This window comes from Silurus aristotelis (genome assembly GCF_946808225.1).
Source record: "Silurus aristotelis genome assembly, chromosome: 1".
Classification (NCBI taxonomy): domain Eukaryota; kingdom Metazoa; phylum Chordata; class Actinopteri; order Siluriformes; family Siluridae; genus Silurus; species Silurus aristotelis.
The window spans coordinates 2574831-2602306 of record NC_139574.1 but is presented as its reverse complement, the minus strand read 5'-3'; the positions used below and the strand labels follow the sequence as shown (position 1 = coordinate 2602306).

The 27476-nt window shown below is 39.8% G+C and overlaps 2 protein-coding genes across 8 annotated transcripts in view; both read right to left on the bottom strand.

Annotated features, from left to right (window-relative positions):
• The window catches only part of LOC310730354 (myelin-oligodendrocyte glycoprotein-like), a 225473-nt gene that overhangs the window by 4138 nt on the left and 193859 nt on the right, over positions 1-27476 (bottom strand). Inside the window, exons 2-4 of one of the 5 annotated variants that reach the window (XM_083549270.1) lie at positions 11070-12043; positions 1391-1732; positions 60-440 (exon numbers count right to left, since the gene is read on the bottom strand). In XM_083549270.1, coding sequence (XP_083405396.1) covers positions 60-294 — 235 coding nt within the window. In that variant the 5' untranslated portion in view covers positions 295-440; positions 1391-1732; positions 11070-12043. Of the gene's footprint in view, positions 1-59; positions 441-1390; positions 1733-1895; positions 3359-11069; positions 12044-27476 lie in introns of those variants that run through there. The other 4 variants (XM_083549269.1, XR_014534818.1, XM_083549271.1 and 1 more) reach the window with 4 other exon arrangements.
• Positions 14363-26576, bottom strand: LOC310728576 (butyrophilin-like protein 2). Of its 3 annotated transcripts, XM_083546223.1 has the most exons (8): positions 25888-26575; positions 23913-24254; positions 19615-19947; positions 18316-18699; positions 15774-16164; positions 15291-15357; positions 14863-14907; positions 14363-14509 (listed from the first exon to the last, which is right to left on the bottom strand). In XM_083546223.1, exons 1-6 carry the CDS (start codon positions 26231-26233, stop codon positions 15342-15344), a joined length of 1812 nt encoding a protein of 603 aa, XP_083402349.1. In that variant the 5' UTR covers positions 26234-26575; the 3' UTR covers positions 14363-14509; positions 14863-14907; positions 15291-15341. The 3 variants fall into 3 exon arrangements, with proteins under 3 accessions (XP_083402349.1, XP_083402348.1, XP_083402347.1); XM_083546222.1 differs by lacking the exons at positions 14363-14509; positions 14863-14907 and having other exon boundaries at positions 15267-15468; positions 15781-16164; XM_083546221.1 differs by lacking the exons at positions 14363-14509; positions 14863-14907; positions 15291-15357 and having other exon boundaries at positions 15441-16164; positions 25888-26576.

Here is a 27476-nt window from a genome sequence, read left to right as displayed (position 1 = left end):
TGTATAGAATAAACACAGTATATACATCATCACATTTATGTTTGTTTATCAATTATTACCTGACACATGTAGGTAAACTCCATTGCTTTCCATCTTGCATTTTTGACAAGTCACCTCACACTTGTACTCTCCATCATCTGACTCCTGAACATTCCTCAGCATCAGAGACACGTTTCCTTCCTCCAGCTTGTGGTTAAAAAGACCCACTTTGCCCTGAAAGCCCTTCCCCTCATTCACCTGCCCACTCTGATACACACAAATACAGTCTGTCCCTTTAAACCACCTGATCTCCATGGAAACAGCACTAATTAGAGGAGAGAGGTAACAGGGCAGAGTGACTTCATCATCAGCATAGGCACGGACAGTGATTGGTTGGGCAACAGATGCTTCAGAAATGCTCCTTATAAGGTAACAGTATGGTTCAGGGGTCAGTTGCAATTCTAAGAAGAAGGAAGAAGACGAAACAAATAAATGTTACAGTTGTTCAGTCAATTATTACATTCAATTTCCGTATCATTACTAATATTGGAAGTGTTCTGTTTAATTTCAATACAACATGTAATCAATTCATTTTACATGTACATTTTAAAGTTTTATTAGATTGCTTGAAAGGATAATTAATTTACAGGTGGATTTACATATATAGCAATTTAGCAAAAAATAAATCAAAGTAGGGTGGATCCTAAAGCCCTAAATTTCTTCAAAATTAAGATTTATGAATCTGTAAAAAAAAGACCTTTGTCTGTGTATTGTAGCACTCCAGCACCACCATAAAGCTGGAGTGCTCATTTTATGTAATTTTATTTGACCTATTAGATCTGCACATCCTCCAAAATGTTTAGATTAATTCCTAAAAAAAAATCCCTATAGCAAACCCCATTGCAAACTCCACAACTAACCTCAAATCAATAAGCTCTATAAAAGCACAACTTTGACCAGACCCAACAAGTTGCCATTGGTCCTGTTTTAACATCTCAAGAAAACAGGCAAGAAACAAAAACATTAATAAAATGTAATAATGGAGATAAAAAATTATGTTTCAGTTTAACACAGATTACAAGCTGAATCCCACTTTATCACCAGAAGTCATTTGTAATGTTTGTACTCACAAGAGTACATTAATCTAGTCCTTACTCCTAAATAACACTGTAATAATAATAATGTACATCACTGCAGTGCCAAACTCACTTAAATTTAAAAATAAAACATCATTTATATTGCAGTTTTATTGGTTACTCATTGAATAAGTCTTGAAAGATAATCATAAAACAGATGTTATTATTGAATAATTGTTTGTCTTAAAACTTTGTTTTGTTTTGAAATTGTTTGTTAAACTCTGTATGAATATGTATGTGGCAAATAAAATTTGAATTTGATTTTGAAAAACTACCTTTCACACATAGTGAGTTTTAATCACTTTCCACCTTGTCCTTTCCGTGAGTGACTTTACACTTATACTTTCCATTATCCGACTCCTGAGCATTCCTCAGCATCAGAGACAAGTTTCCTTCCTTCAACTCGTGGGTGAAGAGACTCACTCTGCCCTCGTAGTCTTTCCTCTCCCTCACCTGCCCATTCTGATACACACAAATGCAGTCTGCCCCCTTAAACCACCTGATCTCCATGGCAACAGCACTCCTTTTTGGAGACAGATGGCAGGGAAGCGTGGCATCATCACCAGGAAAAAAATGGGAGAAGCCAAAAGGTTGGGAGCTGGAGACCAGTTTAAACCCTGAGAAGGAACACAGCAGAAACAGCTGTTAATGGACAAAATGCTTTCCACAAATATCTATCTATCTATCTATCTATCTATCTATCTATCTATCTATCTATCTATCTATCTATCTATCTATCTATCTATCTATCTATCTATCTATCTATCTGTCAACACTTACCTGCAACATGAAGATAAACAACACCAATTTCTTCTTTTCTTTCTCCATGAGCTTCACACCTGTACTGTCCTGAATCCTTGACTTTAACACCTCTCAGTGTCAGAGATACATGTCCCCAACAAAAAGCTCCCCAAGCCTCCTGGTGAACACATTCTGTTCCCTTAAACCACTTAATCTCTCTGGTAACTTTACTGATTGCAAAAGAGAGTTTACATTTTAGAACAACCGTGTCACCAATGGAAGAGCGCACTGTCGAAAATTCGGGATGTGAGGTTCTAGTTGAAGCAGACATGTAGCACAGGGGATGAAGCCTTCACTCAAAAACAGACAGTGGTTTCAATGACGACTGATCTGTAAGAATGAAAAAACACATGGGTAATGGACACAGTGTTTTGTAAAACTTTCTGATTAGCGATCTTTAAAAAAAAACTAGTGATTTCCTATGGATCACATTGTGAATGTTAAATTGTGTAATGTAATAAACAGTTTTGATTGATTAGTGATTAGTTGTGTTCACTTCTTTACTCCTAATGCAGGATGTGGGTAATTCACAGATGTTATCGCCTTATTTAGATTAATCATTCTCATAAATGGAAAATGTGATGTTATATTTCCTAAAAATGCTGAGTGAAAATTGTCTATATCTAATAGTTGTCCAGTATCCATTATGCCAACCCGATGTTCAAGGTGTGAAAAAGATGTTAAAATCCATATTTTTAAACAGTGGTGTACTTTCCGGGCCAGCAAGACTTTCTCCACTGGCCTCAACTCTATCAGAATTACTGACTCATATTTTAATATATTTTTGTCCATGGAAATGTATTAAATTATTTCCAATAATCTATTCTCTTTTCATTTCATAGTTTTTCTCTCAGGTGTGTTGCTTTTAGTAGTGTCTGTTTAGGTTTGAGTTTCTATCCAATCAGGTTTCAGCCATCACACATTGCTGGGGTCAATGGTAACATCTTGCCTTGACCGTGATCACTCCAGGCATCCTTAGTGCAATCCACATAGTTTGAAGCTGTTGCTTTAACCAATCAGATTGTGATTTGGTGACTCCAAAACCCTCAAAAAGGCATACAAACAGCAGTTTCGTGTCCTTTGATTGGATGGTCAGAGAGCTCACTGGTCAGAGCTCTGCAACCGCATCTATAGCAAATTGCAAAAACTCAAAAAAAAAATTGTCGATTTAATAGCTCTAAATTTTACAATGGCTGTCAGAGAAGAAGAAACTGATTTGGTCACAGATATATTTACAGTGACGTTTACAATATTCAAGAAAAACTGGACATCATAATAAAAGTTTTTTTTTCTTACTTCGCTCAGTGTTTCACTATGGGAATCGCTTTGGACGTGACCAACTACGGACACTACACCACGTCTGAGATCGACTCTCTTTTAAGCAAGCGAGAGATTACAGTTGTGCCAGAGGAGGAAAGCGGTCAGGGCTTTTTATCACAGTACTTTGTGATCCCAAAGAGAGGGAGCACATCTCTTGGTCCGAGATGTGCTTCATCTCTTCAGATGCGTATTTCCACATAGATGTGACGCCCCGATTGTCGGTTCTTCACAATTAACACAATTTCATTTTAAGTTTAAATGTGTTTGTATATCAGATCCTATAAATGTTTAGTTTACTTTAAAAATGCATGTAAGTGATCTAAAATGGGTAAAACATTTAGAGAACGTCATGATTTAAGATGTATTTAGTACAGTTGAATTAAATGGAGACTCAGACATGCTAAATAGCATACGGATATGTAAATGAGTAACACCGTGATTGGTTAATGAACAGATCTTCATGAAAATACTTTGCATTCACAAGAGAAAGACTAAAACAGTGGACATTTACATAGAGAAGCAATCTATGGTTCATAAGGCATGTGTTGAAAGTTGTAATTTTCCTGATATGAGCATTTTAAGAATTAAAAGGTCATAACCCAGCAAGACAAGAGCTGATCACATGCATGGTTTTGTCCTGTCTTTATTTCACCATTTCACAGATTGCTGGGAACACTTAACTGCCAGCTGATACGGAAGTTCCGTACCCGCTACATAGACATTTACCTGTCTCACAAAAAATAGGCAAGATTTGCACACAGGGGCACTGCCTACGAGTTTCAAACCATTCCATTCGGACTGTCTATAGATCTGAGAACTTTTAGCCAATGTGTGGAAGCGGCTCTTTTACAATTGAGGAACAACGGGATACGAATATTGTCTGACAAAGACGATTATCTGAAATGCTCCCCATTGAGAGAGCGAGCAAACAGAGATAGGAGAGTGTGGTCATGCATCTCTACAACTTGGTATTCAGAATAAACAAGGAAAAAATCAGCTTAAACCTGCGCAGTGCACAGAATATCTGGGGCTCAGTATAGAATCCCTCTCCTATCGAGTCATGCTGACAAAGGGGAGAATTGCATCTCTCATACAGTGTCTCTCCCATTTTCAGACAGGGACAGTGGTCCCATTCATGGTGTGCTTACGATTGCTAGGTTTAATGGGCTCGTTAATTTCTGTAGTACATCTGGGACTTCTAATAATGAGGGATTTTTAGCGATAGGTCGTGCGTCTGCGGTTGTGTCCCCAGCGACATCTCAGTCTACCGGTTAGCTAGCAGAGATGTTCCGAAATGCTGAGGTGTAAATGCTATATGTACAAAGCATGCTAACAAATATATATTGTTAATGTGTATTCATCATCCTAAAATATATTGTTTGGTTATTTTTAGGAATGTGGCTGCATCACCCTTGCCTTTACTGAAAACTTACACCAGGCCACGCAGGTGTCGCTCCATTTTTGACCGAGAATCGTCCTGAGTATGTACATATTTTATATTTTCTTAAATTATATTTAGTTTGAATCATTATTGCATTGTATGACATATGCAAACAACTTTACCAATGACAGAATTAGTGATGTTCATGTGTCTGTGTGTGTGTGTGTGTGTGTGTGTGTGTGTGTGTGTGTGTGTGTGTGTGTGTGTGGGTGTGTTTCATAAACAGATGTGATCAAGCACCTGCTCCAAAAAGGGCAAAGGCAGCACACAAACAGTCCACCATGTCATGGAAGGATCAGACAGATAACGACACAGTTCCACAGACTCTGCGATTCCTGCCCGCACGTGAACCTGGACCTCAACTGAGGTCTTCTGACTCTCATTCTCCATTTAGTCTATTTACAATGTTTTTCCCGGAAAATGTGTTGTCAACAAAGTGTTGTAACCGTGAGTGAGATGTATCGCTACATTGGGCTCTTATTTTACATGGCAATGGTAAAGTTGCCCTCCATCATAGACTACTGGTGACAGAGCAGTATTTTCACAGTTCCCTTTCCAGCAACAATTATGTCAAGGGACAGATACAGGACAATTTCGTGGAATGTACGCATGAGTCACCCAGATGCAGACAAAGAAAATGACAGAAAGAGGGGCACATCTAAACATGACCGTCTGTTCAGAGTGACACCACTTATGGACACAATCCGTAAGACATGCAAAGTAATTTATCATCCTAGAAGACATTTAGCTGTGGATGAGAGGATGTAGCATGCAAAGCTAACACTGGGATGACACAGTACATGAAAGCCAAGCCAACTAAGTTGGTGCATATGGGACGTACAGAGAGAACGTCTCTAGGTTACGAACGAAACCCTGGTTCCCCGAGGGAACAAGACACTGCGTCGAAATGCTATGGAAACGCCCCTGCGCTGTCCACGCTCTGAACCACGTGTGAAATCTAGCCAATAGGCAAGCCATGACGTCATAGACAGGCGACATCGCGTAAACCAGGAAGCTACAAGATGGCTGTGCGGTGGTAGTGACATTAGCTTCTGCAAAGAGAGAAGGTAAGCGCCACAGGGATGCAAGGAGTGTGACACGGAGACGCAGCGTCTCATTCCCTCGGGGAACTAGTGTTACATTCGTAAACTGAAGAAGTTCCCCTTCAGGAACTCAAGCTGCGTCGAAATGCTATGGGAACGCGTGTCCAATCACGCCACACTGACCAGACCCTGCCGAGAGAGTGAGGGCCTCGCCACCAGCACGTAGGACAAAGAAGCCCGGGATGACTCTGAGGTCAAGGCCATAGAACCTGACAAAGATCAGCGGCGTGGACCAACCCGCAGCGTCACAGATGTCCCGGAGTGACACCGGAGGCCGCCACACTCCGGTGGAGCTAACCCCGACCCCGATCGGAGCATGGACCAGGACTTGCAGCTGAAAGGATGGCATCCGCTACCCACCTGCTTAACGAGGCAACTGCGAAGTCCCAGACAGGGACTCTGAGTCGCGTCCCGGGCCTCAACCTCCGGGTGCCGCAAAGGAAACGTGTCACCAATGGGTGCCTACCCAGTAAACACGGAAACCCTCAGGGTCGAAAGGTTTAACCCTGTGGCAAACTGTACCCGTATAAACTCCAGATTTGAACCGACCGGGCAATTAACCGGGTCCGAGTCAAGGTGCTCACACCGTGAGGTGAACAGTCGGCGTACGACCTCCTCGTGGAGGGAGCTCTGAAATGGAGAAGGGCCTCTACTAGATCAGTAGAGAGAACAGCTGCTACGAACCCTGCTATGTACCCTCAGGGGCCACAGCTTCCACACCTCCAGGCGGGGGTGAACCAGGGTTCCGCCTGCCATCGAGGTGCTACCAGGAGGAGACCGACTCCCTCCCGGTGAACTCTTTCCAGAACTCCCGAGAGCAGGAAAAGGCTTACAGGCATAGCCTCGACCAAGACCGTCCCATGGCAGCCACTGTCTCGACAGGGCATCTGCTCAGACATCCAACCGTCCAGGGATGTAAACGGCTCTAAATAAGAGGAGTTCGTCCCGGGACCACAAGAGGACCTCCCGTGCCAGTCATTTGCAAGGGGCGAGACTGGAGGCCCCCCTGGTGGTTGATGTATGAGACCACCGCAGTATTGTCTGTGCGGACCAACACATGGCGATCTCTCAGGACTGGGAGGAAGTGTTGTAACCACAACAAAACTGCCAGCATCTCCCGGCAATCTATGTGCCATGAGAGACATGGGCCGCTCCACAGACCCTGGGCGGAGCGGGCACTCATAACCGCTCCCCACCCCGTGAGGGAAGCATCCATCATTAGCGTTACGCGATGACAAGGAGTCCCTAAAACAGAACGTAGGGTTCTTCCATACAACCAAGGCTCAAAGAGCACACCGCGAGACCTTGATGGTACGATACAGACTCCCTCTGGGGGAGAACCCTCCTGCCCCGGAGCCACCACTGGAGGGGCCTCATGCGGAGAAGGCCGAGTGGAAATACACAACCTCAGGAACCTCCCGTGTGTGGTGAAGGACGGCTGCCTGGGAGCATGCGACCTCCAGATCTAACGTATGACAAATCAGTCCTCGGATTCGACCTGAGACATGACCTCTCTAAACAAGAAACCTGAACCCGAGCCTCAAAAGTGAGTGGTTCAAGGAGTGGAGATCCAGAATGGGATGCAACCCGCCGTCCTTCTTCGGAACAAAGAAGCACGGGCTGTAGCAGCCTGACTCTCTGAACAAGGAAGAGGGAACCACCTCAATAGCCCTTTGCACAGGAGAGCATGCACCTCCTGTCCCAGGACCAGAGCCGACACACCCCGTTGAACCGGAGAGGAGAAGACGTGAACTGAATCGTGCAGCCCTTCTTCACAGTACGCAGGAGCACCGAGAGACTCCTGGCAGCCCTCCAGACTGACAGAAAGTTTCCACAGGGAGAACCAACTCCTCGGGCTGGCCCCTGACCCACTCAGAAGAAATACGGAGCACTGTGTCACACACACCGGGAAAAGAACCGTTTCCAAATGAGCGCTCTCCCCGGGGAACGGGAGCGCGGCTAGCAGCCGGGAGCGCATAGCCACACAGCTAAAATGCTAACAGCCGATACCTTCGAGAGCCAAAGCCGCGAGGGAGAGCGCTCACCTCGGATAGCGCTCTCCGGAAATCCTCCCACCTCGGAGAAAGAAATTCGGAGCACCGCGTCACACGCACCGTAGAAGAAACCGCCAAACGAGCGCAATCCCCGGGGATTGCCTCGCAGCCGGGAGCGCATAGCCACACGGCTAAAATGCTAACAACCGATACCCTCGAAAGCCGACTAAGCACACTCCTAAGCTATGGCTACGTTTCACCCCCCCCCCCCCCCCCCCCGAAATGAATCGGGGCAAGCAGGAAACACGCAGACAGAATTCTGCCTGCATATAAGCTCATGACTGCACAAATAACACTCTCAAAGCGCTTACCTGAACGAGCAGAAGCTAATGTCGCTACCAATGCACAGCCATCTTGTAGCTTCCTGGTTTACGTGACGTCGCCTGTCTATGATGTCACGGCTTGCCTATTGACTAGATTTCACCAGGGTTCAGAGCGTGGACAACGCAGGGGCGTTCACATAGCGTTTCGACGCAGCTAGAGTTCCTGAAGGGGAACAGGAATGATTGCCCTTGAAATGCAGATAATTCTCTCTCTCTAAAAACTCTCCTAGGGGATCCATTCGGGATGGGCCTCTTGTATTTGTGAAGTGGATGGACACACGAGAGGTCTCATTGTGTTCCACCATTCATTCTTCTTATACAGGACACACTGTGCAGAGGAGGGTGAAATTACAAGGTAAATGGGAAACAAAGACAATTCCATGCACTGCACTTGTAACTTCATACAACCAGCACATGGGGGGCGTTGACCCATCTGATCAACTGTTACAATACTACACAGCATTGCAAAAAACAATGAAGTGGTACCGAAAGATTTTTCTACACTTCTTGGACATCGCTGCCACCAACAGTTTCATTGTGCATAAAGAACTCTATGGTGACGTGTCCCATAAAGAATTCATGGAACAACTTATTGCCGAGCTTTGTAGCGTCACACAGAAAGTAGTGCCAAAACGGGCCGACTGTGATCATGTACCAGTTCCAGGAGCTAAACTGCCCTCTGATGCCAGAAATGTTGCCACTGCTGGCCGCAAGAGCTGTGTGCGTTGCAAAACATTGCATGGTAAGCACCACAAAACACCATGGAAATGCCTGGCATGCGATGTTCACCTGTGTCTTCAGTTAAACAGGAACTGCTTTCAAGAGTGGCACAGGGATTTTGCATAGTATTGTAGTGTATTGTTTTATTGTTATTGTTGCACTTTTTATTTTTTATACATACTATACTGTATTGTTTTATTGTTACACAATTCCTTTTTTAATGCTGTCCCTGCTAATGTGTATTTTAAATAAACCACAAAGGAAACACATTCTTTCTTGTAGTACTGTACTTCTCACTCAGATCCTGGCTCAGTGATCCACAGCTCATTATATAATTGACAGCTCATTATGCGACCCATTGTCTACAAAGCTGTCAGTCACAGCATGTCGACGCCTCTTCGCATATTGCCTTTCAAAGTATAAAGTGTCTTAAATTTTAAATCAAAGTATTGTTTAAGGTGAATGAGCAGGCAGGATGATTTTCACATGATGTAAAAAATTACATTACATTAGAAGATACGGGAAGAAATCTTAACCTGAGTAGTAAAGATGGGCTGGAGCCTGGTCTCAGGTCGGCCATCTTTATTACTCATATTATATATTATATTATTATGGACCCTCACGTGTCAAGACAGACGTGGTGTCATAGGAGCTTCCATAGTTGGTCACCCCCAAAGCAATTCCCATAGTGAAGCACCTCACTCTGTTATCAAAGAGCCTGGGATTATGTTAAGTAACCCATCATTATTCAAAACAGTTCAAAACATTATTTCAGCTTTTTCATGAACAGTTTATACTTTCGCATTTTCTTTCCTGTACAATTTACACAAAAACACACAATTTGCCTCCATTTTAAATTCCCAGGAAAATCATAATTCACTGAATAAAACACAAAAATGTACAGGGTGATTTGATGAGATTAATATTGATGCTTATGCTAACGGGCAGTGCAGCTATGGCTACAGTCAAAGGAGAATTGTTAAATTGTGTTTATTGGGTTTCTTCAGTCATTCTCTCTGTACAAGGTTTTTTTTTATTTTATGCAGTTTATATTCTCTATCTGTTCCTTTTGAAAGTAATAAAACCTGGTTCTTCTATAGAAGAAATGTTAAAAAAACAGGAAAAGTTTACAATGAACAAGCTGTGACATGCTGTAGCTGAAGCCTTGACTTCAATAATTCAATAAAGTCCCTAACTGACTCCCACATTATTTGTTAAAACTGTAACTCCCAAGTTCCTGCCAAATTATCAAAAGGAAAAAAAAAAAAAAAATCATTACAATTATTCAAATGCATAGCAAAAGTAATAAAAATAATTCACTGGTACAGGTACAGACCTTACTCATCATATTAAAATGCAGCACGTTTCAGCTTGTGTGTGTGTGTGTGTGTGTGTGTGTGTGTGTGTGTGTGTGTTTTATTCTACAAACACTGTTTAGAAGGTGGTCATTAATTCTCTAGAACAGCAGCTCTGACAGTAGTGCAACTTTATAATTTACAGAGTAACAGCTGATAGATAGATTTAGTTTAGACATTCATTTGACTAAAAAAGGTTAGAGAAAAAAACACCTGCACCATGATATAATAGTCATAGCAAATAAAAAAATAATTCATTTGAATTGATCTTTGAAGGACAATCTCCGAAGCTTTACACAAAGCTGGCCTGTATGGCAGGGTGGCAAGAAAGAAGCTTTTGCTGACAACATGTTTGTGAGTTACCAAGTAAGAGCCCTGACTTAAACTTTTATAAAAATCTCAGGATTGACTTGAAGAGAGCAGTCCAATGCTACTCAGCATAAAATATGTATGAACTTCTTCAAGGAAGAATCTGGGAATATTTTCCAATCTATGTGGGCAAACCCAGTAGAGACCTATTTATAAATATTACCAGCTGTGATTAAATTCACAATTTTAAAGGAAGCTCACAGGTGAAATAAAATTAAAGCTGCATTATCAACAAAATCTACTGCTTTTAACAAATAATTTTTCATACAACAGATTTCAGTAGAACAGTTGTGTGAAAAAAGAAGCGAAAGGAAGGGTGAAAATGAACAGGCTGTGACATGCCGAAGCTGAAACTTTGACTTCAATAAAGCAATAAATTCCTTAACTGACTGCTACACATTATTTGTTAAAACTCTAACTCCTCACCTCCAAATGTGTTGAGAAAAAAGGAATGAAAGTAGTTCTCACTGAGGTTCACTTTAACAATTCACTGGTGCGGGAACTTATTACAGACTTCACTTGATTTATTCTATACCAGTCTCCCTCTCCCCAATCTGTTTCACTCATCCTATCAAAATACAGACCGTGTTTTAACATGTTTATACTGTATGTGTGTGTTGGTAAAGTGATCTATTGAATTCGTTGTATTTGTTTAGTACTGTACATCGGACATTGTCCCGAAGCACCTTGACAGAGATAAAACATATCTTTTTAGCAAAGCCTACACATTATATAAGTCTCATATCATAGCCTTGTGCTCCAGAACATCTGATCACCTCCACATTATCAACTTGTGCTGTTAATATCATGAACAGCAGCTACGCTAATACCTCTTCACCGCTTCTCTTTCACTCCCCATCCTGAGACACCCTAAGGTTTGGCCAGCTCCAGTCACCTCCCACCTCATGAAGATTATGGACCTTTAAAGAAGTAGATGCCGAACTTGAAAACATCCAGAACCATCTAGAGACGTACCAGTGCCAAATGGATCCCACTACATGTGTGGACTTTTGACATTGGACCTCCTGGAGTGTTTAAAGGCTCTGGCATGGAGAAGCTGATGCTGGATCTGTGATGATCACAAATGTTGAGCTCAGTAGCTCCTAGTTTTATAACCATAAAGACTGTATAAGACTGTAGAAAGAACATTACTTATAATCACACACTCCAGCACTCATGTTAGTTCTCACTCTCCAGTGTTCTGTATTGTTGAAGATTTATGATCAAACTCTTGATGTCACCCAAATGAGGATGGGTTCCCCTTTTGAGTCTGGTTCCTTTCAAGGTTTCTTCCTCATAACATCTAAGGGAGTTTTTCCTTGCCACAGTCGCCACGGCTGCTCATCAGGCATAAATACACACCATTCACCTTCACTGTTGATTTGTGTAAAGCTGCTTTGAGACAATGTCTGTTGTGAAAAGCGCTATACAAATAAACTTGACTCGACTTGACAAAAAGGACTGCATTCTTTTTTGTGCCAAAAGCTGAAAAAAAAAGTGTGTGTACATATATATATATATATATATATATATATATATATATATATATATACAGTGAGGAAAATAAGTATTTGAACACCCTGCTATTTTGCAAGTTCTGAAATTGTCATCGAAGGTGCATGTCCACTGTGAGAGACATAATCTAAAAAAAAAAATATCCAGAAATCACAATGTATGATTTTTAACTATTTATTTGTATGATGCAGCTGCAAATAAGTATTTGAACACCTGAGAAAGTCAATGTTAATATTTGGTACAGGAGCCTTTGTTTGCAATTACAGAGGTCAAACGTTTCCTGTAGTTTTTCACCAGGTTTGCACACACTGCAGGAGGGATTTTGGCCCACTCCTCCACACAGATCTTCTCTAGATCAGTCAGGTTTCTGGCCTGTCGCTGAGAAACACGGAGTTTGAGCTCCCTCCAAAGATTCTCTATTGGGTTTATGTCTGGAGACTGGCTAGGCCACGCCAGAACCCTGATATGCTTCTTACAGAGCCACTCCTTGGTTATCCTGGCTGTGTGCTTCGGGTCATTGTCATGATGGAAGACCCAGCCTCGACCCATCTTCAAAGCTCTAATTGAGGGAAGGAGGTTGTTCCCCAACCTCTCCTTAATACAGTGCAGTCGCCCTGTCCCATGTGCAGAAAAACACCCCCAAAGCATGATGCTACCACCCCCATGCTTCACAGTAGGGATGGTGTTCTTGGGATGGTACTCATCATTCTTCTTCCTCCAAACACGTTCAGTGGAATTATGACCCAAAAGTTCTATTTTGGTCTCATCTAACCACATGACTTTCTCCCATGACTCCTCTGGATCATCCAAATGATCATGGGCAAACTTAAGACATGCCTGGACATGGTTTAAGCAGGGGAACCTTCCGTGCCATGCATGATTTCAAACCATGACGTCTTAGTGTATTACCAACAGTAACCTTGGAAACGGTGGTCCCAGCTCTTTTCAGGTCATTGACCAGCTCCTCCCGTGTAGTTCTGGGCTGATTTCCCTTCCTTAGGATCATTGAGACCCCACGAGGTGAGATCTTTCATGTAGCCCCAGTCCGAGGGAGATTGACAGTCATGTTTAGCTTCTTCCATTTTCTAATGATTGCTCTAACAGTGGTCCTTTTTTCACCAAGCTGCTTGGCAATTTCCCCATAGGCCTTTCCAGCCTTGTGGAGGTGTACAATTTTGTCTCTAGTGTCTTTGGACAGCTCTTTGGTCTTGGCCATGTTAGTAGCTGGATTCTTACTGATTGTATGGGGTGGACAGGTGTCTTTATGCAGCTAACGACCTCAAACAGGTGCATCTAATTTAGGATAATAAATGTAGTGGAGGTGGACATTTTAAAGGCAGACTAACAGGTCTTTGAGGATCAGAATTCTAGCTGATAGACAGGTGTTCAAATACTTATTTGCAGCTGTATCATACAAATAAATGGTTTAAAAATCATATATTGTGATTTCTGGAATTTTTTTTTAGATTATGTCTCTCACAGTGGACATACACCTACGATGACAATTTCAGACCCCTCCATGATTTCTAAGTGGGAGAACTTGCAAAATAGCAGGGTGTTCAAATACTTATTTTCCTCACTGTATATATACACACAGCACGCACTTCTGAATTTGACCATTTTTATGAAAACTATAAATAAATAAATATAAGGAGAAATTAAAACCTTCAACACAACACACATTTATTCAGATATACACATATATTTAGATATTAAAACAAATTATAAACTACACCAAAAATTGATTTTTAGTCACTACACAATTGTTTTACTGATGCGGCAAATCTCCAACACCATTAAAACTGTGTGTGTGTGGAAACATAGCGAAACCTCGATTTGGTGTCCTCAAAATTGACGTCATTTAAAACACCACATTTACTTACAAACATTTACAAGTATATTGTGTCTACATGCTCTATGTTGAGTCTGGTTTTACAAATAATAAACATACATTTGCATAAAGCATCCATATCTGTCCATGTTGATTAGAGTATTAAAAACTGTGATTTTATTTACTTAGAGTAAATAAAAATGTGCGATTAATATTCGATTATTAACGAGATAACATGACAATCAAGCGATTAATCACGATTAAATATTTTAATCAATTGACAGCCGTAATATATCTATCCAAGTAAAAATAAAAGTGGGTGTATTTCCAGGCTGTTGACCAGTAAATGATGTGACACCTCCTTTTCCTTAAAACTAACGAGCTATGCTAGATAGCCATGGATAAAGGCTGGGACTGGTGAGAACAGTTTTATTATTTCATTCTGAGCAAAATGTTCATAATTGGAATGACTTTGCTCTGTAAATGCTCTCATGTCCTTTGCTGTAATTGTCTTCTTTTCAGTGTCCTGCTGTTTCTTTCTCTCTTGAGTTCTGTCTTCACACTGTATAAACACACACAAACACACAGAGGAGATGTCAGTGAAACTGACAGGACCATTCAGTTTCATACAACATTTCCTGAATCGTAGCAAAGTTTATACTTTTGATTTGTCTGTTGCTGATTTTGGTTTGGTTTCACACTGCACAAAAACTAAACTAAACAAAACTCATAACATATTATCTGTAGGCTGTATAGATTAGAGTTAATCCAAATTAAGGACAATTTTATTTTTCCATTAAACCGTTCTGAAATGCCAATATTTGAGAAAAGATTGATATGCTAACCATATCAGTGCTAGTACATTAGAGTTAGAGCTGAATGTCAGCCTCAGAGTACAGTGTACGGATTACTTACTGTTTGGAAAGTCAAGTGGATTACTCCATCGTCTTCCGGGTTTTACTTTATTAAAAAGGAAAATTAACGAAAAAACACTGGATTAGTGAATGTGAAAAGACAGCATGCAGCCAGACAACCCCAATCACACAAGTTGTTCTACCAATCAAAATAGTTAAAATAGTAACAAAGTTAATGTTTTGAAATGGATGTCAGGACGCTGTTCTGTAAGGACAGCAATTGTGCACTTACAAAGGGGTCACACCGGACAGTGAAGCGAAGATTCACACACTTTTGCCATTTGCAGTGATGTAATATTTTATACATTTCTCAATAAATACTTTGATAAAAAAAAACTATCAAATTTTTGTGTCATTCGTTTGATTGAGTTCACTTTATATAAAAATATAAAGTAAATTTATATTTTTATATTTAAAAAGTGATTAGACTCATGAAATATGAAAGACTTACCAGGTTCGTCTTCATCATCGCTTGATTCTCTAATATAAGGACTTCCTACAATTATACATACAATTTAAAGTATTGTTTGTGTGATTCATGCAAGAAAATGTGCATAATTTGAAAAAAAAAAATTTAGAAAATCATAATACTTACCACCACCTTGCACTGTTAAAAGAAGAAATAAGATTAGAAACAGTTACATTACGTATAACTAAAAAACAGAAATACACTTTTCTTCATTCCACTTAATCAATAGATCTAAACTTGTGTGAATTACTGTACATGGAATTATTAATGTAAGATATAATTTTATATTTAAAGCTAAAATTAAGTAAAGATTGTGTTTTAAGGTTATAATCATATATTTGGTTTGTTGTAATCTTACACACACTGGATCAAATCTGACTCTAAATGAAATTTGTATATAAATTGTAGTGAATTCAGTGTCAACAGAGAGTAAAAATGTGTACACATTACATCGATATATGAGGTGATGTATAAGCCGCTCCTTCTCATTCCCACACGTAACTTCACATATGCACTGTCCTGAATAAAAGGGCTCCCGAAAATTTTTCAGCATCAGAGACACGTTTCCTTCCTCCAGCTTGTCGGTGAAAAGGCTCACTCTTCCCTCGTAGCCCTCCCCCTCTTTCACCTCCCCATTCTGGTACTCGCAAATACAGATAATCTTCCTCTTACTGCCATAGAAAGCATCAATAAACCAACGGATCTCCATGGCAACAGCACTCTGTTTTGGATTCAAGTAACAGGGTAGAGTGACATCATGACCAAAGTCTACACGTATTCCAAAGAATCGGGAGAATATTCCAACATCTTCAGGCATGTGGACCAGACTAAATTCTGTTGAAGAAGAAATATATATATATATATTAAAAAAACACCAACAGGCAGCAGTGTACTCAACTACAGTTACTATAGTTACTACAGACTATTAATTATTTACATTTGTAAATAAGTGAGCCTTAGTGAGCCTTAGATGACATCGAGAGATGTTTTAAAGTCTCTTCCAATAAATACAGTGCCTTGCAAAAGTATTGACCCCCTTGGTGTTTTTCCTATTTTGTTGTCTTACAACCTGGAATTAAAATGGATTTTTTTGGGGGTTTGTATCATTTGATTTACACAACATGCCTACTACTTTGAAGATGCAAAATTTTTTTTATTGTGAAACAAACAAGAAATAAGACAAAAAAACAGAAAACTTGAGCGTGCATAACTATTCACCCCCCCAAAGTCAATACTTTGTAGAGCCACCTTTTGCAGCAATCACAGCTGCAAGTCTCATGGGGTTTGTATCTATAAGCTTGGCACATCTAGCCACTGGGATTTTTGCCCATTCTTCAAGGCAAAACTGCTCCAGCTCCTTCAAGTTGGATGGGTTCCACTGGTGTACAGCAATCTTTAAGTCATACAACAGATTCTCAAATGGATTGAGGTCTGGGCTTTGACTAGGCCATTCCAAGACATTTAAATGTTTCCCCTTAAGCCACTCGAGTGTTGCTTTAGCAGTATGCTTACGGTCATTGTCGTGCTGGAAGGTGAACCTCCGTCTCAAATCTTGGAAGACCGAAACTGGTTTCCCTCAAGAATTTCCCTGTATTTAGCGCCAACCATCATTCCTTCAATTCCGATCAGTTTCCCAATCCCTGCCGATGAAAAACATCCCCACAGCATGATGCTGCCACCACCATGCTTCACTGTGGGGATGGTGTTCTCGGGGTGATGAGAGGTGTTGGGTTTGCGCCAGACATAGCGTTTTCCTTGATGGGCAAAAAGCTCAATTTTAGTCTCATCTGACCAGAGTACCTTCTTCCATATGTTTGGGGAGTCTCCCACATGCCTTCTGGCGAACACCAAACGTGTTTGCTTATTTTTTTCTTTAAGCAATGGCTTTTTTCTGGCCACTCTTCCGTAAAGCCCAGCTCTGTGGAGTGTACAGCTTAAAGTGGTCTATGGACAGATACTCCAATCTCCGCTGTGGAGCTTTGCAGCTCCTTCAGGGTTATCTTTGGTCTCTTTGTTGCCTCTCCGATTAATGCCCTCCTTGCCTGGTCCGTGAGTTTTGGTGGGCGGCCCTCTCTTGCCAGGTTTGTTGTGGTGCCATATTCTTTCCATTTTTTAATAATGGCTTTAACGTTGCTCCGTGGGATGTTCAAAGTTTTGGGTATTTTTTTATAACCCAACCCTGATCTGTACTTCTCCACAACTTTGTCCCTGACCTGTTTGGCGAGCTCCTTGGTCTTCATGGTGCCGTTTGCTTGGTGATGCCACTTGCTTAGTGGTGTTGCAGACTCTGGGGCCTTTTTATAACATTTGTATATCTATACTGAGATCATGTGACACTTAGATTGCACACAGGTGGACTTTATTTAAGTAATTACGTGACTTCTGAAGGTAATTGGTTGCACCAGATCTTATTTAGAGGCTTAATAGCAAAGGGGGGGAATACATATGCACGCACCACTTTTCTGTTATTTATTTTTAAGAATTTTTTGAAACAAGTTATTTATTTCATTTCACTTCACCAATTTGGACTATTTTATGTGTCCATTACATAAAATCCAAATAAAAATCAATTTTAATTCCAAGTTGTAAGGCAACAAAATAGGAAAAATGCCAAGGGGGGTCAATACTTTTGCAAGGCACTGTACAGGTGACACTGGTTCATTAGGTCAAAGTGTACAAACACTAATAATCTAAAAATAATAATATAATCTAAAAACAAAGAAGAAAGTGACTCGGCTCTTCAGAAATCTAGATGAATTTCAAGAAGAGTCTTGAAACAGGTGCATGTTTGGGTATCTTACTTCCAGTGAATAGAAATTGTATACTTCTCTGCTTCTAACTTTGTGGCAAACATTAGGCAATGAACCACATACAGGTGTTATGATCAGTGGTGCCCATACTTTTGACTGTATTGTATATCCACACTAAAATATTGACTATATAGAATATACATCAGCATATTTATAGTTATGGAGTGGTTATTACCAGACATATATAGGTAAACTCCACTGCTCTCCATCTTGTGATCTCTCTGAGTAACCTCATGAATGCGAGTTACCACACACTTGTACTCTCCAACATCCAACTCCTGAAAATTCTTCAGTCCCACAGACACATTTCCGTCCTCCAGCTCGTGGGTGAAGAGCCTCATTCTGTCCTCATAGCCCTTACACACTCTTACCTTGCCATTCTGATACACAAAAATGCAGTTTGCCCCCTTAAACCATCGAATCTCCATGGCAACAGCACTGACGTTAGCAGAAAGTTTACAGGGCAGAATGACTTCATCACCAGCAGGTGAGTAGACAATGCATGGTTGGGCAACAGATAATTTAGTAGTGCTGTGTGTTTCAGTGATCAGTTTCAATTCTGAAATAAAGAAAAAACAGAGAAATGTTTTAGTGATTCCGTAAATAATTACAATGAAATTCTGTATAATCTACTGATGAATAGAAAAAAAGCAACTCCATAGTGTCACTAATGGGGCATTGTCAGGTGAAACTGAGTCATTTGATGCAACAATTTATAGATATAGCAAACATCCTGAAAACAGTTTGCAAAAAAGGACATTTCATATTCATATGCAAAATACAATTATTCACCTTTTGCATACGTATTAGTGATCAACTTACAGCTCATAAGTTCATTGCAAGGTGAGTGACATGCTGTGATGTAGAGGGCACTGGTTCATTCTTGAAATCTAAAGATTTTCCAGAAATTTTTATGTGGGGTTTCATCAGGACTAGCTATTTCATTATTTAACATTCAAGCTACTGCTTTACCCCAAAAGGTATCTGAAAGTTTATTTGAAATTTAATGTAAGAAATATGCTAAAAATTTGCATCTACTTCTGCTATAATTTCTTCTAATTCCCTTTTCATTGGTATAATAAACTCCACCGTTTTGAGAATGTTTTTCATCTTGGATTTGGATGTGGTTGTTTGGATTTGTGTTAATTTTGCTACAAGACTATTAGTAGAATCAGAGACTCATGTTGGTATTTTTGGGAGACTCAAGTTCCAATTCATCAAATTAATTCTTCCTCTCCAAATGTTATACAGAATATATTTATCGAGCTAGCCTTGCACACAGGAGTACTGTTAAGATGGAACAGGATTGGGCCTCTTACCTGTACTTACCTGTAATGCTACATCATGCAAATTGCTGCTAACTTTGTGGAAGAACCACAATTGTGTCTGATGTTTCGGGGTGCACATAGTTTTGACTGTATCAGTATACACAGCATATGCATCATCACATCAATATTTGTTTATAAATTATTACCAGTGACATGTAGATAAACTCCACTGTTTTCCAGCTTGCGTTCTTGGTGAGTCACTTCACACTTGTACTCTCCATCATCCGACTCCTGAAGGTTTCTCAACATCAGAGACACATTTCCTTCTTCCAACTCTTGGGTAAAGAGACTCACTCTGCCCTCATAACCCTTCCCCTCATTCAGTTGGCCATTGTTATACACACAAATACAGTTTGTCCCCTTAAACCACCTGATCTTCATGGCAACAGCACTGACTTCAGCAGAAAAGTAACAGGGCAGAGTGACTTGATCACCAGGGCGTGCGTAATAATTGTACGATTCAGTGATCAGTTTAAATTCTAAAATGAAGAAAAACAGAGAAATGTTTTAGTGATTTAGTAAATAATTACAATGAAATTCTGTAAAATTTACTGATGAATGAAAACAAGCAACTCCTTAGTGTCACTAATGGGGCATTGTCAGGTGATACTGAGTCATTTGACACCACAATTTTTAAGATATAGCAAATATCCTGAATTAGTTAGCAAAAAATTACTTTGTATATAAATTAATTTAAACGAAATCTGAGCAGACTGTCCACCATATTACTAATATTACTAATTAAATGTATATTTATATATTATAAAAATATTTATAAAATATAAATGCAGAACTTCATGAAATTGAATTTAATGCAATTGCATTTCTACTCATACTGATGGCCATGCCCAAAGCTAGGCAAATTTTATTTTAATGCATGCAATAAGTCATAACTTACAGTGTTACAAGTAAATAATTTTTAGTTGTTTTAAAAAATAGTAGAAATTTCTATATCCTAAATTGCTAATTAGTTTAATATCAGCATAAAGAGGATTTTTTGTCTATATGTCATGTTATATTTGCCTCTTACTGTGCACTCCTGACCAAATTTTCTATGGACAAGACTTCTGCTAAGACTGCCATCTACAAGAAAAAGCTGCACAAGATCCTCGCAAGCTTCACATCTTCTCTTCACCACTTAACCTCCCTGCTCCACCTGCTTCATCCTTCCTGACAGGCAAATACTTTGCCTCCTTCATTTATAAGAAAATTGAGGAAATCTGCCAGACCTTCACTTCCACCCCGACTATGCCTATGTTACATGGTCAGGAATCACTGGTTTGCCAACCTAGAAGGTTGCACATACCAGATAACATAGAGGGGGTCTATATCTGCCCCCACACAGTCTCTCCGCTGGTGTTCTACAAGGCTCAGTACTTGGTCCTCTCCTTTTCTCCCTTAATACTAACTCTCATGGTGAAGTCATATCCTTACATGGGGTTTTCTTACCACTGCGATGCTGATGACCCTCAACTTATTTTCTTCTTCTCACATGCCTGGCAGGCATATCATTATGAGTGGCAATCAACTGAAACTCAACCCCAGAAAAAAACTTAACTGTTTGTCATCCCAGGTAATTCATCTCCATGTCAGGATCTTAAAATAACTCTTCACCACTCTATGCTCTCCCCTTTAGCCACTGCTCGCAACTGCTTGGGGTAACAATCGACTGTCATTCTCCTCACTGCTAATGTGACTCGCTCTTTTCAGTTTCTTCTCTAAAACATCAGAAGAATTCGACCATTTCTGTCCACACAGGTTACCCAGGTGTTAGTTTAGTCTCTTGTGATTTTGAGACTGGACTACTGCAATGTTCTGCTGGCAGGTCTTCCTCTGAACATTATTTGTGCACTGCAAATAATCCAAAACACAGCTGCCTGACTTATGTTCAAACTGCACAAGTTCTCCAACACCAACCCACTTCTGCACTCCCTCCATTGGCTTCCGGTAGCTGCATTTATCAGATTCAAAACACTGATGCTGGCCTACAAATTCAAAAATGTACCAGCACCTTCTTACCTCAAAGATCTCATAACTCCCTGCACTGCACCATGCTGCCTGAGATCATCTTGCAATGCTCAACTGGTACCATCTTCTCTCAGGGTAAGAGCTAAGTTTTGATTGACTGAGTTGATTTACTCATTGATAGAAACTCAAAGCGCTTTTGTATGTAGTTCTGGATAAGGGCATCTGCTGAATGCCATAAATGTAAGTGTGTGTGTGTGTGTGTGTGTGTGTGTGTGTGTGTGTGTGTGTGTGTGTGTGTGTGTGTGTGTCCGACAGTGGATCACTGAACCAGAGACATCTGTAGTCATTTTCTCACATGGGGAAACAACAAAAACTACTGACATTACGGAAGAAGACATGACATAAAGGAATCAAACACGAGACACATGGCCAAAATTAAAGAACATGCAACGAAAAAAAAAATATATATATATTGCTGATAGCAACAAATAAGGTGACGGGGGGATCATGTTTTTTGAATATTTGCATACGATATTCGATATGATGTTGTGCTGCACTATAGCCCCACCATTAGGCTAATCAGTCATGTCATTCTCTTGCCTGAGTTGATTGATTGAGTCCTGCATACTGGCCATATTTCATGTCATTTGAAATTTGTAACAAAAAGGTTTGAATTTATCATTAATGTTGAGTCGAGTCACGAAAACGCTATTGTTGTTCTGATGATTCATTTAGAGACAATAAACAGTTCTTATTGGTCTTCTTCTTCTTCTTTTGGCTGCTCCCATTAGGGGGCGCCACAGCAGGTCATCCGTCTCCATACTACTCTGTCCTCTACATCTGCCTCTTTCAAACCATCCTTACTAATTCTATCCACTTCCTGCTTCACCATCTCCACATCATCCAACCTTCTCTTTCTCTCTACTCACTATTCAACACACTTCCATCTCTATCCTTTACTGCTTTAACTTGTAGCCCCTCCTTTCCAGCTCGGTTCCTCTGCCTGGCCAAATCGGTATAAATCCTTTTCTCCTTCCTTAGTGTCCAACTTCTCCTACAGCTCCTCATATGCCTTTTCCTTGGCTTTTACCACATCCCTCTTCACCTGCTGCCGCACCTCCTTGTACTCCTGCCTACTTTTCTCCTCACTCTGCTGATCCCAATTCTGTTTCTCCAACCTCTCTCTCCTTCTGCTCTTCGGCACTTCCTCATTCCACCACCAGGTCTCTTTGTCTTCCTTTCTATTTCCAGATGTCACACCAAGTACTTTTCTAGCTGTCTCCCTCATTAATTCTGCAGTAGTTTCCCAATCATCCAGCACCTCTTCACCACCACCGAACCCCTGTCTGTCTGACCTCTTCCCTGAATCTCACACTACAGTCTTCCTCCTTCAGGTTCCACCATCTAATTCTTCTTTTAGTCCTCACTCCCCTCCTCTTCTTCACCTCCAAAACCATCCTACAGACCACCATCCGATGCTGTTTAGCTACACTGTCCCCCGCCTCCTACATCTCCTACATAGAACATAGTCCACCTGTGTGTACCTTCCTCCACTCTTATACGTCACCCTCTGATCCTCCTTCTTCTAAAAATAATTGTTCACCACTGCCATTTCCATCCTTTTATCAAAATCTACCACCATCTGCCCTTCCACATTCCTCTCCTTAAGACCATACCTACCCATCACCTCCTCATCACCTCTGTTCCCTTCACCTACATGCCCATTAAAGTCTGCCCCAAACACCAATCTTTCATTCTTAGGTTCACCTTCTACCACTTCATCTAATTCACTCCAGAATCTTTCCTTCTCCTCCATCTCACAGCCGACTTGTGGAGCATAGGCACTGATGACATTTATCATCACCCCTTCAACTTCCAGCTTCACGTTCATCACTCTATCAGAAACTCTCTTCACCTCCACTACACTTTTACTGTACCCTTCCTTCAGAATCCCCCTACACCATTTCTCTTTCCATCTACACCATGATAAAACAGTTTAAATCCACCTCCAATGTTCCTGGCCTTACTCCCTTTCCCCTTCTCCTGAACACACAACATATCTACATTTTCCTCTCCATCATATCAGCTCCCTCTCTCCCTTTACCAGTCATAGTACCAACATTTAAAGTACCAACCCAAACCTCCACTCTCCTGCACTGCTTCTTTCCCTGCTGTCTCTGTAGACGTCTTGCTCCTCTCCTTCTCCTCCTTCAGCCAACAGTAGCCTGATTTTCACCAGTACCCTGTTGGCTAACAATACCTGTGTCATTGGTAACCAAGGCCTCGACCGATCCGGTATGAAATTCTGATCCGTGATTTGTATATTTGATTTGGCACATGTTTTATGTTGGATGCTCTTCAAAACACAACCCTAAGTAAGAGTGCACTGATTTGTGCAACCCTAATGGCTGGGTTAAACAGTTCATATTAGTAAACAGTTGTCATTATTGAATATTTGCTTGTCTGGAAAAACTACCTCTTACGCGTAGAGCATTTTGATCACTTTCCACCTTGTCTTTTCCGTCGGTGACTTTACACTTGTAACTTCCATCATCCAAATGCTGAACATTCCTCAGCATCAGAGACACGTTTCCTTCCTTCAACTCGTGGGTGAAGAGACTCACTCTGCCCTTATAGCCCTTTCCTTCTCTCACCTGCCCATTCTGATACACACAAATGCAGTCTGTCCCCTTAAACCACCTGATCTCCATGGCAACAGCACTCTTTCTTGGAGAAATGTGGCAGGGAAGAGTGACATCATCTCCAGGAAAATGATTGGACAAACTAAAACAATTGAAGCTGGGGACCAGTTTAAACCCTGAGAAGAGGAACACAGGGGAAAAGAGCTGTTACTGAACAAAATATTTATATATTTATATAAGTTGTAAAAGATTTATCTGATTTTATGAGGTTTCCTACTGAAAACATTTTTGATTTTAGTATGATGATTGGCTTAATAGATATCCCTTAAAATATCCCAGACTTCATTACAATCCCATATTACTTGAATTCTGTATTGTGTTTAAATTGAGAGATTTATGGCATGCTAAAAACCCTGAACTTAACCTGGTTTAAGCCAGATGGTTCAGTCAAATCCAGAATAGGTTTCTGGTGTGTCTCTAAATATGGATTTTGTCTGGAGTCGAGCTCCATAGTTTCTGATGCACCTCCAACTGACCATTGTATGGTTAAACTTATTCTGGTACCTGTTAATACGTATCAGAGAAAAGGATATTGGAAATTCAACTCCAATCTTCTAAAATATTACAGCTACAATCAATAATGTAATTCTAGATTCAAATTGTACAACTTATAGAGAAATGAGAATATCTATAAAATGAAGGTGTGTTAGATCTCTTTATTTTATGGTACATTAGGAAAGGAAAAGCACACTAGATTAGATAAGGTATTTTGGTCAAACCCTACAAAGAAAGAGGCCTAAAAGCTATCGACATCAAATGTATTAACAGCACTATTCAAATATATTGGCTAAGATCCTTTTTGAAAAATGTAAATAATTGAAAATAATAAATGAAAAATTAGAGTACCAACATTTAAAGTGCCCACCCAAACCTCTGCTCTCCTACACTTCTCCTTTCACTGCTGTCTCTGTAGACGTCAGGCCTCGACCGATCTGGTATGAAATTCTGATCCGTGATTTGTATATTTTAATATATGAAAATAATTGTTGGTTTTATATTCTTCAGCCAAATATTAACAAAAATCGATGGCTTTAATCTTCTCCTTAGTTCTAACTATGACCTTGAAAAACTACCTGTTAAGTTGTGTTTTATCAACAGGTTTTATTTATTCGAACTTGATCTAAAAGCATCATTTTAGTCGCCATAATGTTCCTTTGTGGAATTCTCAAAATAATGTGACCCCTCTCCTTGGGAGGATTGCATTACTGGTGATTCCCTACATTTGAAGATGTACCAGTATTAACAAAATAAAATGCAATTGTTTGTATATTTATGAGAGATGAAACACATGGCTTAGCAATTAAACAGAATACTTTCATTTAATTTAATTTAATTTAATTGTATATGTTATTAATATAAAATATAAAAAAATTCATATAAACAATTTTATTGCATAAAAATGATTTCTAAAAACACTTCTTTATATTTCACAAAGAATTCTGTCATTAATTCTTATCTTTAAAATGAACCGAAAAAAAAGAACGTCTTAAACCGCCGTAATTTGATTAATGATCTTAAACTTGCAGAGAACCCCAACTTTTTCATTACTGTTGTTTTTTATAATCTGTTTTTAACATTATAGTATGATGCTTGTCTGTGTAAGAAATTTTCTGTGTTTTTACAGGCCATATTGTGATTGGTCATGTTGTTTAATAAGACGTGTACACCGAACTGAAAGTCCTGTACCGAAACGAATACATGTACTTTTACACCACATATGGAGATCATGAGTAAGTAAGAAACACTTACCTGCGACATGCAGATAAATAACAGCGACATCTTTTATTCTTTTTCCGTGAGCTTCACACCTGTACTGTCCAGAATCTGTGACTTTAACATCTGTCAATTTCAGGAACAGGGTACAATGAAAGGGCTCCTGGTGAACACATTTTGTTCCCTTATACCACCTGATCTCTCTGGTACTTTTACTGATTTTACAAGAGTAGCTACATTCTAGTGTGACTGTATCACCAAGAGAAGAATGCACTATAGAAAAGTCAGTATGTGAGGTTCTCGCTGAAGCAGACATGGTGCGCAGAGGAGGAAGCTGTCGCTCAGATACAGAGAGTCTCGGTGTGGAGAAGATGGAACCCATTTTACTGGGTCTGTAATGGATCTTGAAGTGGATTGAAATACAGTTCCACAGAATGGCACAAAATACCGGAGAGCACAGGACGGAATAGTGACTCCAGAGCAGACAGAACACAGATCAGAACAAATCCAACACCAGGGAAATACAGACCAGGATGAAGCAAGATCCAAAAAAACCCCACACAATTTAGAAACCAAACACCGAAAAACAGTCAGTAAATGCGATACCGTGGAACTGAGCACTGTAGAGCAGAGACTCTGGAAACAGAGACCCCGAAGGCGCAATCCAGCAGAGAAGAAGCAAAGAAGTGGAAAATGGTGGCGACCCGGGAGAATTGCAGATGGGCGCGGCAGCAAGTGTCAGGAAACGAAACCGAAAGTAAAATCGCTTTCTTGCATCGCCAATGTTTTTAGCGTCAGTCCAGTGTTATAGATCCTTTTGCGTTTTATGTACAGCTTTAATCATTTCTGAGTGAATAAATGATGGGAGGAATTGATTCATTAATGAATGAATGAATAATAAAATAAGAATTAATTAATTAATTAATTAATTAATTAATTAATTAATTAATTAATTAATTAATAAATAAATAAATAAATAAATAAATAAATAAATAAATAAATAAATAAACAAACAAATAAATAAATAAATATTCTCTATGCTTGTTGTTCAGTGCAGAATAAACCTTTGTGATGTTTTTACTCATATTCTTTATTTACATTCAGTTTTTTATGATCGACAATACAAATACAATGCATATTGGTCATATTAAAAATCAAACAAAAAATCCCCTGTATAAATAGCATTGTTCTACTTATGGAAATGTAAATATCTTTATCATATAGAAAATGCTTTCATTACAAAAAAAGCCGTTTTATATCTAGTCTTTATATTTAGCTAAAATCCAACAAGCAATCCAAAAAAAACGCATAATCATTAGCAACAATGCTTATCAACGGAACAGTGTAAATAGATGTCATGCAGAAAATGTGCACAGAATGGGTATAACATTCATTAGTCTGACTGAATTCATTCTGATTACAGATTGTAATCTGTAGAGATCAAAAATGGTCTGGATTTTTAAGGTTTGGATTTAGTTTTACAATCACACTTCTTTGTAACGAGTTTTAAATAATATATCTCTCTCAGAAAACATCGAACAGGATTATTAAGATTGGACAGCCAGTGAAGGACAGAATCAGACACAGCTCTCATGCTGGATCACATTCAATACATGTGTAAGTTT

What these genes read in the sequence shown, in the direction of transcription:
- LOC310728576 (XM_083546221.1), bottom strand. Translation starts at nt 26,233, where the DNA reads ATGGGTTCCATCTTCTCCACACCGAGACTCTCTGTATCTGAGCGACAG. An exon ending in TATTTATCTGCATGTCGCAG is followed by an intron (nt 24,255 to 25,887) that starts GTAAGTGTTTCT and finishes TCCTCTTCTCAG; the next exon opens with GGTTTAAACTGGTCCCCAGC. An exon ending in AAATGCTCTACGCGTAAGAG is followed by an intron (nt 19,948 to 23,912) that starts GTAGTTTTTCCA and finishes TCTTCATTTTAG; the next exon opens with AATTTAAACTGATCACTGAA.